At 31.5% G+C, this 16,257-nt stretch overlaps 1 protein-coding gene across 1 annotated transcript in view; it reads left to right on the top strand.

Annotated features, from left to right (window-relative positions):
• The first annotated feature begins 375 nt into the window (after positions 1-375).
• The window catches only part of LOC142332505 (uncharacterized), a 53,269-nt gene continuing 37,387 nt past the window's right edge, over positions 376-16,257 (top strand). Inside the window, exons 1-4 of the mRNA XM_075378953.1 lie at positions 376-502; positions 4,514-4,770; positions 11,800-11,976; positions 14,196-14,338. Of these exons, the coding sequence (XP_075235068.1) occupies positions 376-502; positions 4,514-4,770; positions 11,800-11,976; positions 14,196-14,338 (704 nt within the window). The remainder of the gene's footprint in view (positions 503-4,513; positions 4,771-11,799; positions 11,977-14,195; positions 14,339-16,257) is intronic.

Here is a 16,257-nt window from a genome sequence, read left to right on the forward strand (position 1 = left end):
TACGGATACATGTTTGTATGAACATTTTTTCTTATTTTAAACTGTAAAATCAGTTCCAAAATTATTTCCCTTTACGCCTGGATCACTCTGTATGTATTTTAACCTAAAGCAAAAACAGCTGTATACTTTTATATCACTTATGTAATTTATTTATTGTCAACAGTTGAGAAATATATCATTTTTTTTATTGTTAGTAAATGAGGTGATACTCTTTCAAACTGTTACTGTAGTGGTTTTTTTTTGTGAAATTATATGGTTATTGAATATGTTTTTTTTTTTTTTTTATTCAAATATTGTAATTTATTGCCAATTGCGTTAAATGATTAATTTTTATTTTTAATTAATTTCACATTCCATGAACCCCTCATTTATATTATGTCCACTGATAGAATCCAGAAACTTTTATTTTCTGAATACTGTGATTTTGATGATTTTGTTCTCTTAGAAAGCCCTTTTGCCGAAACTAGTCGGGATGGAAAAGGTATTCGTCAAGTACAGATGGGTAAGTACAATTTGTACGACATTTACAACTCGCATTACACGTTATATTTTTTAAATAAAAGTCTACTCCTTTCATTCAGTACAAAATGGTAATTGTACTTTTTATTTTACGCCCCCAATTTTTCGCATTTTTCCATAAAAATGACTTAATACCATGTTTTATAATTGATGAATAAAACACAGAAATACAGTCAGTAATAACCCTATAACTCAATAAAAAATCAGAGAAAACACGCTAATACGCTGTTTTATACCGGTCATTTTAAACATTGTCCATATTAATATATTTTAAATATAAAAAATACAAGAATTATTGCTTATAACATTTGTGGCCAACCCGCGGCATGCGTGCTACTTGTGGCATGCAGAGTCACGGTGAGTGGCACGCGAAGGGTATAGAAATAAAAACTTTTTTTTTATGTAACTTTTTTTGATCTGTCAACTTGGACAAAAAATAAAATCTGCCATAATTTGAAAACAACAAAAACAATTATTAATACTCTACGTCTACTGTAGAATAATTAGTGTAAATTATTACTATTCTAGTAGCCGGTATAGAGTCGCTGAAGTCTATAATTTAGATACTGACGACTAAATTAAGATTCAAAGTGCCTGCCCCCTTATTGGCTTATAATTATAATTTAACCAAATAACCTACGTTCGCTAACCTTGACTTATTACAGTAATGCTTTGATTATTTAAATAATAAGTAATCGCAATAATTACTGAATTTATTATTTAAATAATCAAAACATTACTGTTAATTAATCAAAGTTAGCTAGCGTAGATTAAGTTTGGTTAGATTATATTTCTCTGCAAATACCTTCAAATACCTACCGATTTGGAAGAATTCTGTCTCTATTGTTCTTTCTTTTTGAAAATAAGGACTCTTCTATTTCTATCGTCATTCCTAGACCACCTACCCTTTTTGGGGTTTTTAATAAATGATCAAGTACACACACATATGTACAAAATACGTATACCTGATTGGTATTACAAAATGTACCTGACGTATGTCTGGTACATTTTCCAAATATTGCTTCGCTCGACATTAACCTACGCTCGCTAATCTTGACTAATATGTTTAAAAATACCAGTATAAAACAGCATATTAGTGTGTTTTCTCAGTTTTGTTCAGTTATTATAAAACATGCTATTTTAAGTAAGTGAAAAATAGGGTGGAGGGGGGAGCGTAAAACGAAAAAGTACCTGGTAATTATGTTTTAAAATTAAGACCCAAGGAAAATAAGAAAGATTTTTTTAATGATACATTTATATTTGTAGTACATCACACAAAAAAAAAACTTTTGAAAATAATTTTTACAAACATTGTGTGAATTCATAGCTTATAAAATTTTATTTATGTATGTAGTTAGATCATTTTAAGTATTTCAGTTATTTGACATTAACTGCCAATTTCTTTGTTCATTTTGGTAAATAAAACTTGGTAAAACTTGTGCACTTTGGTGAATAAAGAATTTCATTTGGTAGCCAGTTTAAAAAGATAAAAGTAAAACATTGCAGATAATTCTTTGCCTATAGTCATCAAAAACATACTTTTGATTCGGCTACCACGTAGGTGATAATTTAAGTTGGAACAAGGAATGCAAAAATTGGTTTACACAAAATTGTGGAAACGTTTTTTATACACTCAAAATGGTATTCCTTATTTGTGATAAATATATCTATCTAATCGATGCTCAAAAGAAGTATATTTTTCTTCAAGGTTTGTAGTTCCTTTAATTTTATTGATATACACACCATTTTCCATGTACAGCATGTAGAGTAGTTTGAATTCTAAATGGAGTAACAAAAATACTATTGTATTGCATTTTGTATTTAACTAAGTTATTTGGTAAATTCCATAATAGCTGTGAAATAAAATAGGTAATGAATAAATAAATTCTATTCTATTAATACTGGAAAGCCAATAAAACAGCCATTTTTAAAAAAATAATTTTTTTATTCATTTAATAGCATTTACATTTTTCAAGTCAAGCTTTTATGTTTTCCACCTTCCAACATAACATATTCACAGAAATTGACACAACACTGTGATGAATTTTTTCTTTGATTTCTTCAATATTTCACCAGAGTCATCGTACATCTTTACAAATAACTACCAAAAAAAATCACATGCTGTGAAACCCAGTGACTTAATAGGCCAAGGAACATCACTTTGTCTGAAAGTAACACTGATAGAAGTAATCATTTAGAACTGCATTCATTGACTGTTGTGTGATTGATTGATTTCAAATTTCTCCCCTATTTGAGGAGATAAAAATTCTTCAGTCATAATATAATAACAGACTTGTCATTCCAATGTTACAGTAAAAACATTCTTATCCCGGTTCTGAAAGTGATATGTACAAATTATTCCAAAGTATGCTTTTACACACCACATTGCGCACTCCTATAGTTTTCATGATATCCTACGTAAAACAGAAAAATTTGATGATTAAAAACACGTTTTTTTAAGTTTAAATAACTTCGTTAAATGACCAATAAATGTGTAAATTTTATTATTAACTTGTAAAGAATTTAATTCTGAAAAAATTGATATAATAAAGTCTACAAAAAACAAAAAATACCAACTTTTATTATTAAAGACAAAATATAGTACTTTTCTTAAAAGAAAAATGTTATGAATTTCTAAAAATTAAAAACAGTTTGACTTAAGTACTGTGCAATGGTTCTTGATGCATTTCATTAGGTTATTTATTGTACAAAATTGAAAATTTTATCTATTCAGTTATCCACATAATGGAAAAAATCAAAGTGGTCGCAAAAAGTCATGCAGTTAACTCAATCAGCGTCATTTAATACCTGCTCCGCATAAATTTATATGTGGATGCTTGTGTAAATGCTTATGAAGAATACTTTGAATACTGATCTAAGTGAAACTAAATAACAATGTACAGACAATTTGATGCTTTATAGCAATACAGCTGTTACGTCTGCTTTACCAGAAAGCTTTATTTACCAGAAAGCTTCTTGTTCAATGTTGAACAAGTTGAATATTTTTGGTGTTTAAAAAACTAAATAAAGTTATGATCTTTAGTGTCTTAATTGAAATTAGATATGGGAAAAGGTTTTGTGTGAAACCTTTGGTGTTGAGGAAGGTGCAAGGATTGTACTTCAAGCTATGATAGATGGTCATAGTTGGAAGAAGCCATATGAAGGCAGTAGTAAGTTGTGTAAATACACTGATGGAAATGTCTGCTAAGGCATGTGTTTTGAGATTAAGGGATCTAAAATACGACCTCTGGAAAGGCCCATCAAGGCTAGGAATGGAGGGGGTGGTGTGGCAACCAGGATCATCACAAGGCGGATGGGTGTCTTCCCATACAGGAGTTAGGATGTTCATAAATATATAAATACTCTGACCTAGTGATAAATAAATTAATATATGTGTAGCTGAATATCATCTGCAATTCAATGGAGTTAGCACGTTCATATATAGCAGTTAGTGTTAAAATAGGTGTTTATTAAGGACCGTTGATGTTTTTGTTTAATAAGTTATGCTAAATTTTAAGATTTTGGAATCTATTGTTGTCGAAAGGAAGAAAGGTATTTGGGTTTTTTTTTAAATATCTTAAAAATAATTGATTATTACAACAAAATTACAATATCTGTTTTTTTTAATGTTTTAATTAATGTTTTTAAAAAAAAAATTGAATACATTCCATTTCATTTTTTCTGTTTTATAAAATCACTTTAGTTGTTAAAACTGTAGAACCCCTTGAATTTGCATTCTTGTTTTACTTTGAACATAAAAATATGTTACAAATTTTTAATACCGTATGATTTTTACTACTGTAATATTTTGCTACTGTACACTACTTTCCATTTCTTAGGTTGTTTTAAAAGGTTTATTTCCTTTCATATTCAAACCTTTATAATATATGATTATGAATTGCTTATACATATTATATATATTGATTATACCAAAACTCTACAATAATTATTAAATGTAGGGAAAATTATTTCTCTGTTATTATTTTTCATACAGGGCTTACCCCAACAAAGCTTATACTGGCTACAGATGTATTAAAATGTGCTGATGATGAACTTTGCCACACTACTTGTTTAGAAGCTGGTAAAATCGGATTAGATCCAGATATAGAGAGTTTAGAATTAGTGTCTGTATTTCCTATTGAAGCTGTCAATCTATCTGTTTTTCGTAAAAAGAAACGTAATACACTAAAAGCACATTTTTGTAATAATATAGTTCTGTATTTTGAATTAGGAGGTATTGAAAAAAGAAGGGTAAGTAATTTATTTTTAATATTGTTTATTGTTATAAATTATTCATTGTGGTTTTGTTTGATCAAAAAAAAAAGTTGTTTGTTATTGCACCGCCACTTTTTTTGGCCCAGTGACTTAAGATTTCATGAGAAAATGAATAATATAGTTTACTTAAGGTGGAAGAAGTACATTTTTTTAAAGTAATATCATTTTACTCTTGTCAAATTATAGCACCAACAGTATGTAAATTTAATGATTTTTGCAAATAGTAATGGATTTCCTACGAACCATTTATGTTCATGTAAAATATATCCTTTCTACAATCTCTTTTCATGCAACAAAAACATTGATGTTTTAAATTGAAAGTCATAGTGTTTTTTTTTACATTTACAGAAGATCAGCAAAAGACCTTTTTCTTGTAAAAATGAAATTGTGTTTTCTTTGATATTTGGTAAATCCCATATTTTCATGATGTCTACACTTTATACAACTATATTCTCAATGATTCAAACATACTAACAAGTTTTCCAAATCAAAGTTTTATATTTGTATCATATAATTATTATAATAATATTTCTTGGTTGGGGGAAATATGAAAATCATGTAATTCCTAGGTAATTTTTTTATCATTTTACAATATTTGTAACCAAAAAAAGTGGCAGAGCGATACAATAAAGTTATGTTATTAATAAGTTTATATTATGTATATTTAATGTTTATTTTAAGCTTAACTCAGCCCAACCCTGTAAGAGGTCACCACCTCTGCCAAAATGGCCACCCCAAATAATTTTCAACCACACAGTTATAAATAATTGTTCAGTACAATTTTCATGTACTGAACAATGTTATGCTCCACACTTTTTCCCCTTACATGGGTTAACTACTTAACTTACTCCCAAAAGTAATTTCTTACACATAATGACTGGTAATATCCTTTTAGAGAATTGTACATAATAGTACTGAAAACTTCTATGACAAACGCATAATATCCAACAATAAAACAATAAAATTCACAACAACATAAGTCCCAACTCGAATACTTGCCTACATAATACACGATTAATAAAATACACAAAATACATACATAAATACAGATAATGCAACATCACCATTTAATCTCGACCAACTACATATATACAATACAATGAATAATAATGAAGTACACAACAATAAAATACAAGTCCTGACCAAAAAAGAGCACTTCATCAACCTCGCAGTGGTCGTAGACTGTGAGGTACTGCTACTTGCCATCCTCTGTCTCTTTTCCATGCAGAATAGCTTCAGCCATGGCAGTTATATTCTGCCGCTGCTTCTGAGGCAAGCATCTTAGAGACTACATTCCTGACCCTTAACTCCTCAAACTCATCCACTACTGGGCGCCTTACATCATGCCATTGTACATACCATAGCACAACGTGTTCTGGGGAGTCAACAACCCCACAATACCAGCATAGGGGAGAAGCCCTTTCCCAATCCTATGAAGATATGCTCCAAAACAGCCATGGCGACTCAAAAACTGTGTCAGCTCATAAGACAGGTTTCCAAACTTTCTCTCCATCCAGCTATTAATTTCTGGGATGAGGGATCTGGTCCATCTCTCCTGCCAATAATTGATAAGCCATGTATGTATGCACAACATCAGCCGCTATACTCTGCTGTCTCATAGCCCACTCCACCACCTCGAGACTCAAGGGTGGCACTCTGGCAATGACAAACACCGCCTCACTGGATACAGTCCTGTAGGCACAAGCAATCTTCAAGGCAAGCATTCTCTCCAGCCCATCTGGGAGCTCCGTGGCCCGCCTGATGCTAAGGGCTCTAATCCATACCAGAGCCTCGTACAAACAGACTGACCATGCCATAAAGGCAAGGAGTCTCCTCTTGCTAGTAGATGGGCCACCACAATTCCTCATTAGCTTGGCTAGGGCACTAACTGCGCTCCTAGCCTTGCTAACCACCTCTCGAATGAGCTGAAGAAAAGTACTCCACCTGTCCAATCAAACACCAAGGTAATCAGCCTTGGTGGAGGTCACAACATCAGTTTCACCGATTGAAAACTATGGGGGTCAAGCTTTCTTCTGCCAACCATGACCACTGCCCCATCTTCAGTTCTGCCAATTTATGGCCATTTGACTGAAGCCACTTCTTTGCCATGTGAATTGCTGCATTGCCCTGTTCAGCCACTTCCTGTTTTGTACAGCCAACTACTACCAGAGCCAGATTATCTGCAAAGCCTACAGCCGTGATCCCTTCCGGATACCTGATCCTCAACACACCATCGTACGCGAAATTCTATAGCAGAGGACCAAGAACCCGAGCCCTGCGGCACACCACACTTCACCTCATGGGTAATTTGCATTCCTTCCGAGTTGGCGACTACATACCTATAGGATAGGTACTGATTTACAATCTGCCCTGGAGGTATGCACTCACACCAACGTCTCCCCAGTTCATTATGAATCGTTCACCAGGGCAAGCTATTGAAAACGTTTTCAACGTCCAGGAGAATAACAATTGGAATCCTCCTTGTACGCCAGGAACCAGCGGCAGCTTCATCGACCAGCTTCATTACTCGGTCGATAGCATGCACTGTAGACTTGCCTTTGTGAAAACCATACCTGTTATCGCTTAAACCTACCCCAGCATTCAACTCTGTTGTCAATCTACCCACGAGAAGGCGCTCGAATAGTTTGTCCAGCGTACTCAGTAGGCACAAAGGCCAGCAGCCAGTGACATTACCTTCCTATATAGTACCAACCGAGCAATCTTCCAAGCATCCGGTACGAACTCGTTAAGCAGTAGTTGGCAGCATCTTGTAGCTTCTACCATGTTGGCCAGAACCTGCACTGTATCACCGGTGATGCCATCCAGTTCAGGACTCTTTCTCGGGCTAACGCGCATAGCAGCAGCTGTTACTTCATCACGGTTAAACAGAGGCACTGTACCTTCCAGAGTGTCACCACCAGTAGACTCCCTTACTTCTGGCAGTGCTTTCCGGCCGAATCTCATCGAGCGCTTCCTGCACTATTGAAGTTACCTCGTCCGGCATAGAAGCATTTCGTAGCGTGTCAGCGATGGTGTCACGAAAGACTTCCACAGTGTGCTCACTCAGCTTCCAGCTCTTGGGTAAACCACTATTTATACACCCGACCACAGTGTACGTGAACATGACAGCCCTGTGGTCTCTGAGAGTCTCCTCATCCAACACACCCCAATTGCTGGCTTTCCAGCACTCCAGCTCGCTAGCAAAGGTAACGTCGATGAACTATGTTGACCCTACCCTCTCAAAGGTAAGAGATACTCCATCATCTAGTGAGGTAGACCGGCACCACTTGCGGCCTCCTCCAGGATCTGCCCCCTTTATTCTGTGATCCCGCCGCCCCAAGTCACAAACTTAACATTGAGGTCACTGATGAGGATCACATTTGACCACTTCCTGGCCTCAGCCACAGTCTCATTGATGAAACCTTCATACTCTTCTAAACTAACATTGGGAGAAATATACCCAATGATCAAGGTAACTTCTCTGAACTCAACAACTACAAAAAGCCTTTCCTAGAAGTCTACTGATGACTGGAAGGACCCAGGCCACATCACTGAACGCAGCATTCACATTCTCATCCTGAATCCAAACCTTTTCCTCAGCCAGATTCCTGTTAGGATGAAGTCAGCCCGGTATCTACTAATTAGCTCATAGGCCGCGTTGTGTGCCTGCCTACTCCTATTCACATTCATTTGGTGGAATCTAACCAGTTAGTTTATTGCACCCACCTAACCAATGTCCTCCATCACTGTCAGTATACTTAGTTAATTTAATTTAAACAAACATAACCTAAGCTCGCTAACATACATATTTTTTGTTTAATACATTGTAATAATATGTTCTTTTTTGGCAAAAAAGTTGGATAAAAAAAAGTTGCGTGCGATACGAACATTTATTCATAAATACTAAAAGAATACACTTATTCTAATTTAGAATATTTATTTTAGAATACACTTACTCTAATTCATACTAAAAGAATTAGAAATAGTGTTTTGCATAATTTTTTAATATATAGAGGTCATTTTTTTAGAAATGTATTTTGAAAATGGATACAGCATGATCAATCTTCCACTTAAAGCCATTTTCTCTTCTTTTTATAATCATTTAATCATTTGACAAAAATAACTCTTTTTACTCTTAAAATTGCACTATTTATTTTGGAGGTAAAGCTTTTCATGTTTCTCAATTGTTTGGCTGATTTTAATGAAATATGCAAGAAAAAATATGCTGCCAGTTGAATTGTTGCAAACCTTGTTTATGATCTCTCCATTTTAGTATTTATTTGGTTTTTCAATTTTAAACAGAAAAGCTTATTTAATTTTTTTGAAAATTTAAAGCTTTTGGAGGATAATTATGATAAATATATATAACCATGTATTTTTTTTATTATTTATATCTTTATGAATATAGTTCCTGTTTGCTAACGTTTTAATGTTCGGTAATGTTTTGTTTCATGACACAAAGAAGTATAATGATTGATTGTTTCATATGATACTCAGGAAGTCTCTGCAGCATTACTGAATTGAAGAACCTACAGGCAGTTTTGTGACCCACTCATTCAGTATGTTGTAGCTTGTGCATCCCAGAATCACCTGACCTAAAAGTAGTAGTAATTAGAATCATGGCCAGAAAACTATACCAAATAGTCAGTAATATTTAATATAAAAGGTCCAGTAGACCTTAAATGGTTGTCAGCATCAGGATCACAACAATGGATACATCAGTTTGTTGGTTTATGCAATCTGTTTAATCTAGCTTATAGCTTTGAGTAATGAGAAGTACCAGAATTGTAAATGGCGCTAATCAGACTTTGTGTGTAATGATGTTTATTATAAAGTCACAGAACTGAATATCATCTACATTTGGACATAAAGATATGCAACAGTTTTAAAAAAGTGAGAATATTTAATATACGTCATTTTGATATTTACAAGTACTTCATTAATTATGTAACACTTATTTGCCCTTGTAGGTATTTTTACAATGGCATATGTAATTATGGGTTTCAAAAAGGGTAATTTGTATTTTAGGAGAAATTTAAATGTCTGGCTTTAACCAGAGATTCTTCAATCATAAGGCTTGTTGTATAACTACCAAGCAGGAAATAGTACTCAGATTGGTCCATAAGTAGAAAGAACTTCTTAGTAGATCAGTTAAAGAATGCATTGCTTATTAAGATCTTGGCATCCTCAGTACAGACATGTCGTTTCACTCTTCACCCAAAGAACCCAAATATGGACAAGGGATCAAAGCTATAGAAAAGTGATGGAAGACCTAATTTATCCTTGAAGTAATTGCAGTCCAAAACAACCCTGTTGGAATATAACTCATGGCACCTATTCCACATACAATACCATTATCCCTTAATTAAATTGGATATTTTTACCCAGATAGGAGCAAAACAACACTGATAAGAATTTAGTTTACAATCTACCAAAAATAAAAATTTCTTCAAGAAATATACTCGTAAAAGTCACTTAATAACATAGACAAGTTCTCCTTTTTTAAGAGGAACTGTTCTCCTCCTGAAAAAGAGGGTTGTTTCTTTTTGTAAAAAAGGAATAACTCCTTTCATCTAAAGAATTGTGGAGCATATAGAATTACCTCTATCTGAACTATAAATAGTTCAGTCAGATCCCAACATACTTAGCAATTGATAGAGTTCACTTGCTACAATCTGTTTTGTTTGTACTTTACATAAAAGTGATATGGTATGGTATGGTATAGTATAATAATATATATGAGTGGTTTGCATTTTGTTATTTTAAAAATTTAATTTTAATTAGGTTTAAAGTTTTAAGATATTCCATTTCATTTCTTTTATTATTAAAACGGCTGATTGTAGATTACCCCTCCTCTTCTCCTCATCACCAATAAATGACCATACTGTTTTTATTTGTAAATATACAATTTATGCCCAGAAAGATTGTATTACTAACTTTTTTAACCTAGATGTCCAGATTGGAAGTAGGCTATAAAACTGAAGAATTTTTAAAAAGAGTTTGAATTACTGTAATAAATTTAATAATGACTTATATTGTGATCTAAAAGTAATTATTTGCTCTCTTTTCTATAAGTAATCTTAATAATATTAACTTTGATTTGGTTAAACTAAATAGAATTAACAAGTAAAATTTCTCCAAAATTATATTTTAAACCATAATAAGAGTAATTCAAAATGATACTCAATTTCATAACTTTGCATTCCAAATTAAGAACTAATGACAAATGTGGATTAAATTACATTTTACTTCTATACTACACTAAAGTTTACAGATTCAATTCACAAACATTCAATGTGGCCGCCTCTGGCTGCATGGCACACATCTAAGCAGCGGCTGAACTTGTCCCACATGTGAGGAAGCATTTACGCACCTACATGCGCTCTAGCAATGTTATCTGAATCTTTAGGACCTACTTTCTAAACTACTATGTAGATCAGTCAGTCACATTGTTACTGTACAGGAAATATAGAATTACTAAATTGAGTCCATCATTTACATTTTTTCTGTATAGTATGAAACAACACAACAAAAGGTTGAGATAAAAAGCCGAGATTATTTGTAGATACATAAATTTAACTTGAAACCTACCATGCTTCCTTTTATATTATAATTTGATAATGCAAATTCCCCTCCCTGATGTGCTGTTTATATTTTACAAATTTTCATATCGTTAATGGTATGAATTTGAAAACATAGATTACACTTTTTCATATCCCCCAAAAAAATTATTTAATTATTTTGAAGAAATTTTAATATTTTTATCAATTTAAATTTTTTAAATAAGCTAAAATTCAATAGTAGTTAATTTTTTTTTCGTTTTTCTACCTAATTTTAAAAAATTCAGACTTGTAATATTGCTTGCAATTCTAATCTGATTTTGAATTTCTATATCCAATTGTCTGGTTAACATACAGAACTTTCTGATCATAGTAGCTAAATGGAGAACATTTCTATCAATACAAGTTAAGGAAGTTTAAATATATATATATTTATAAATTATAGATGTTCTGGAATCTTTGGCGAGAACGGGTAAAGTTTTTATCACCAAATGAAGGAGGTTCATCTCTGTCTGAAACGTCAGTTGCATCATCATCAAGTTTAAGTACATTATATATTGCTGACAGTTGTTTAGCAATCACAGAACATGGACAAGCACAATTGTTTTGTAATTATAATGCTGTAATTACCACCCCAATTGTATGTATTACAATTTATATATATATTAACAATAAAATTAGGTACTAATAAAAATGGACAATAATTAGTTATTAGTTAAGCTAATTATATACAGCTTATTATATATAGCTTCATTAGTGTTAAAAATAACTATAATTCAAAAGAAATTGCAAAAAAAAAATAAATAAATAAAATAAATTTTATTGGATTTGTTGAACATGATATTGATTGATTGTTGAATACAGACACTGTGATTTGACAAATAGATAAAAAATATTTGTATACTAAGAATTAAGAAGTATTACAAAAAAATGAAAAAAGTTAAATACATCTGCCTTTCTTTTTCATATTTTGTATCTGAATTTACTTAAAAATATCTATTTATGATACTGTTTAAAAATTCTCTCACTCAGGAAATGACTGGACAAATTGCATGCATGACTTTGTACTTATTTACTACCCAGGTTGGGTGAACAAGGATCAAAAGTGGAAATTAACTTAGGTTGGTTTTAGCTTAGAAAAATGTGAAAGATTTACCCTTATTTTTAAGACTCTTAAACAGCAATTTGTGTGTAATCCATTAAAAGTATCTGGAGAAAAACAATATAAATACAGTAGGATTCAAATTTTTCAGAGTTGATATGTGTCAGCATAATTGAAATTACAATTTTTGTTTATGTATGAATGTACAGACTCATATGATGTTTTGTCTCTAACTTGATAATAAAGTCCTATTTAAATGAAGTATTTCAATACCCTAATAATGTATGTTTCAAAAATTATGCTCCCAGAATTTTTACCATTGGGCAGCAGGGCTATATTAGGAAATTCTGTAATGCTAAACACTAAATATTTTCTTAATATGACAGATATTTTTTACTTTTAACTGACATCCATGCTTGTTTTGTAAAATGTCATATGAAGTGTTAATTTGAAGATGTAAAATGATTTTTTCACTAGTTTTAAGTTTTTATTTTTGAATATTACTTACAAATTCTTGTCTACGGATGCTAGAACCATTTTGGAATATGTTTTCCTGACATTCATTCATCAATAAATTAATCAAGCAAAAACAATTTGCTTGACTGCTTTCATAAGAATGGTGGAATAAAAGATAATATAATGGAAAAAAGAAAAAATACTGTAAGCATTTAAAATAGGATGTGGAAGAGATTTGATAAATAGAAAAAGAGTGAAAAATAAATTAGTAATGACAGCAACAAGAGCAGAATCTTAATCAGAATAGGAAAGCTCACTGGATGGGACATATCATAAGAAAGTGGAATTGATTAAAACTGCTATAAATACAAACAGAAGGACGGAAAAGATTAAATAATTTGATAGGAGATGGGAGCTAATAGTTGAAGCTATTAAGATTGAATAGAGCAAAAGACTTGCGAAAGTTTCCTTGCACTATTTCCAGTACTATTTTAAGGTCTCGCAGACAATTATATGATGATGATGGGGAGTTATGTATAGTAAAGTTGTACAGTTTTAATGATCAAAATGATTGATAATGTTAAAAACTAAACATTGCAGTTTTTCTGGAAAATCAGAATTCCTTAAAGATCAGTTTTAAGAGCAGCATTTAAAATTCTGATCTTATAAAATCAGTGTTTTATAAGAACTTGATGAACCAGATAAAGCTAACAACTGCCAGTGGTGTGCTTTAGTCCATTATTAAAAATCTATTTAATAATATTAAGTCTGTAATGATGTCTATTTCACTAATAATTATATATAAATGGCTACATTAATGCACAAAACAACTGTGGACTAGTTACTATATATGAAAAATACAAGGATAGGTAATGGAAATTTTCAGAAATTATAAAATTCTGCTCCATTTGTTTGTTTTTAATCCATTCTAAAACTAAATTAGATCTGTTAAATAACACGCTTTATTATTTATTTATATTTATTTAGTATTTTTTGTATGAGTTTTGGACCTCCCACTACTTTTAAAACAAATAAAGAGTGCAGCTTTTAAACAGCTAAAAATAAATTTATATTTATTTAAAGATATTTTAATTAATCAACACATACTAGCCTGATGATTCCAGGAATGTAAGAACCTGCTAATATTCTCACTACTCAAACAAGGACACAGCTATTTATGGGTCCTAAATCAACAAAGCCTACAAGATATCCAGATACTTTCAGAATATCTAATGAGTTACTTAGAATACTTAACAATTTTTGCTTATTGAATTTTTTTGTAGATAAATGAACCATGTACTTTGGGTTGGAAAGATAAAGATTTATATTTGGGTCCTGATTATTCTATAAATGAATATTCTCCAACAGAATCCGCATTAGATTCAATGAAATCTAAACAAAATGATTCTTCACAATCCCCATTCAAGTTAGTATATATATATCTTTCCTATTTTTGAAACATAATATTTCTCTGTATCAAACTATTAATTTAGGTATAATTTATCAAAAAAAAAAAAAATATATATAAAAATGAACCCCTACCATTTTTTGTATATGTTTACATATTGAATATTTGTAAGTTGAATAATTCTGTCTTAAACATTACAGCATCCCATATAAAATGTAATGCAATGCATTGATCAGCAGCAACCTTCATACTGTATTTGATTCATCCAACATCTGATCATTGAATAGTGATGCATGCACTCATCCTGGTAATAACACAATCAGTATTCTTTTTATTTTGCTGGGATGAAGCTTGTTTATTCACAAGAGGAAATGTTTTTATTCTTGAGATATATTTCAGTAAAAGATCAATCCATTTGAAGTGACCCAAAAAAAGCTGGTTGCTTGACCAATTCAAAAAAAATTGAACTTACCCATTTATTTCCTACATATCTGAAGACCTTAAACTATTTTTTTTAGATATTTTATTTAAGCAGTTTACCTGTGGTGGCCATTTTTGTTACCGCATTTTTTTGATTGTAAGGGTTTACAGAAAAAAATCATAACTAAAAAATTATTGGTCCTGAAAGAATGAAACAAGCAATTTATTCATATTTTCTCAAAGTAAAATATTGGTCCAGTAGTTTATTTATCTATCTCTCTTCTTTCTATGAGAAAATCAATAAAGTTGAACATGAAAAACTGAAATTTCACTTATGGTAATTTTTTTTCAAGAGGCAGGGATGGCATACACAGATTGAATTATTTTTTTATATGTAGGTATATGTTATTAGTTTTACCATAAATAATATTAATGATAATATACTTATCCTTAAAGTTTTATGAATTTTTTTTTAAATATTTAAATTTTGTCTTTAAATAACTCAGATGGGCTGGTGATAAAAATCTCAAATTTGCACAACTTGCAGTGTTTTTGTAGATGTTTATGGCAAATAAAAAGGTTTCTTGTGAACTTTACTAATAAAAATGTTATAACCTCTCAAAAATCATGAAAAACCTGTCAAAAGCGATACCATTTTGACTCCCTAAATAACTGCCCCAAGAGGGTTTCTTGTCTTCTTGGCAATTTAATATTTTTATACTTATTATTATAGTTGAAATAGACTTGTATGAACCATTCAATTGCAGTGTTCATGTTGTAGTAGATGCTTGAAGTCACTTCCAGTCATCAGGAAAATTAATGTTGCAATGTGCTCATTTATGCTTGTTGCATCAGTTAGCTTTGTAATTACAGACTGGTTAGTCCGAAATTATTCAGTGACCTGTTCACATCTTTGCCGAGTGTCTCAAATTTGATCCTGTGTTTGGAAGTGTTTATTAAATAAATAAGTCTTACTTAATAATGTTATATTTGCAAATTTTAAAATCAGTTAAATTTTTAATTATTTTCAAGTAATTCACATAAAACAATGAAAGAAGAATGTTCCACAGGAATTTATGAATGAAAAGTGTCATAAAACAGTGTATGGCTGAGTGCCAAAAGAACCATTAAAATTTGTGAATTTAGTGACAAAAACAAACAACTTATTTTTTTACGTATTAATTCGGTTGTCACAAGTGTTTGTAAATATCATGAAAACAGGTTTTTGTCAAAATTCAGTCACCTGTATGGACAGATCTGTTTTGACCCTTTGAGAACTCATAATAAAACAGTTCAGAAAAACTTAAGATAAGTAATATTAGAGCAAGCTCTTAAAGAACACATTTTTCCAAATTTAAATTTAGTTCCTGGAAAGTCTCATTGTGTAAACCAAGGACCAACCTAGCCTCTTTCCAGGCTCTAGGAAAGCTACATTTTGTCATTGCTTTATTAACCGCCTCAAGAATTTGCCATGGGTACTTCTGTACTAGTCTTTTAATGAAAATACCCAAGATACT

Source organism: Lycorma delicatula, chromosome 11, assembly GCF_047948215.1.
Source record: "Lycorma delicatula isolate Av1 chromosome 11, ASM4794821v1, whole genome shotgun sequence".
NCBI classification, from domain to species: domain Eukaryota; kingdom Metazoa; phylum Arthropoda; class Insecta; order Hemiptera; family Fulgoridae; genus Lycorma; species Lycorma delicatula.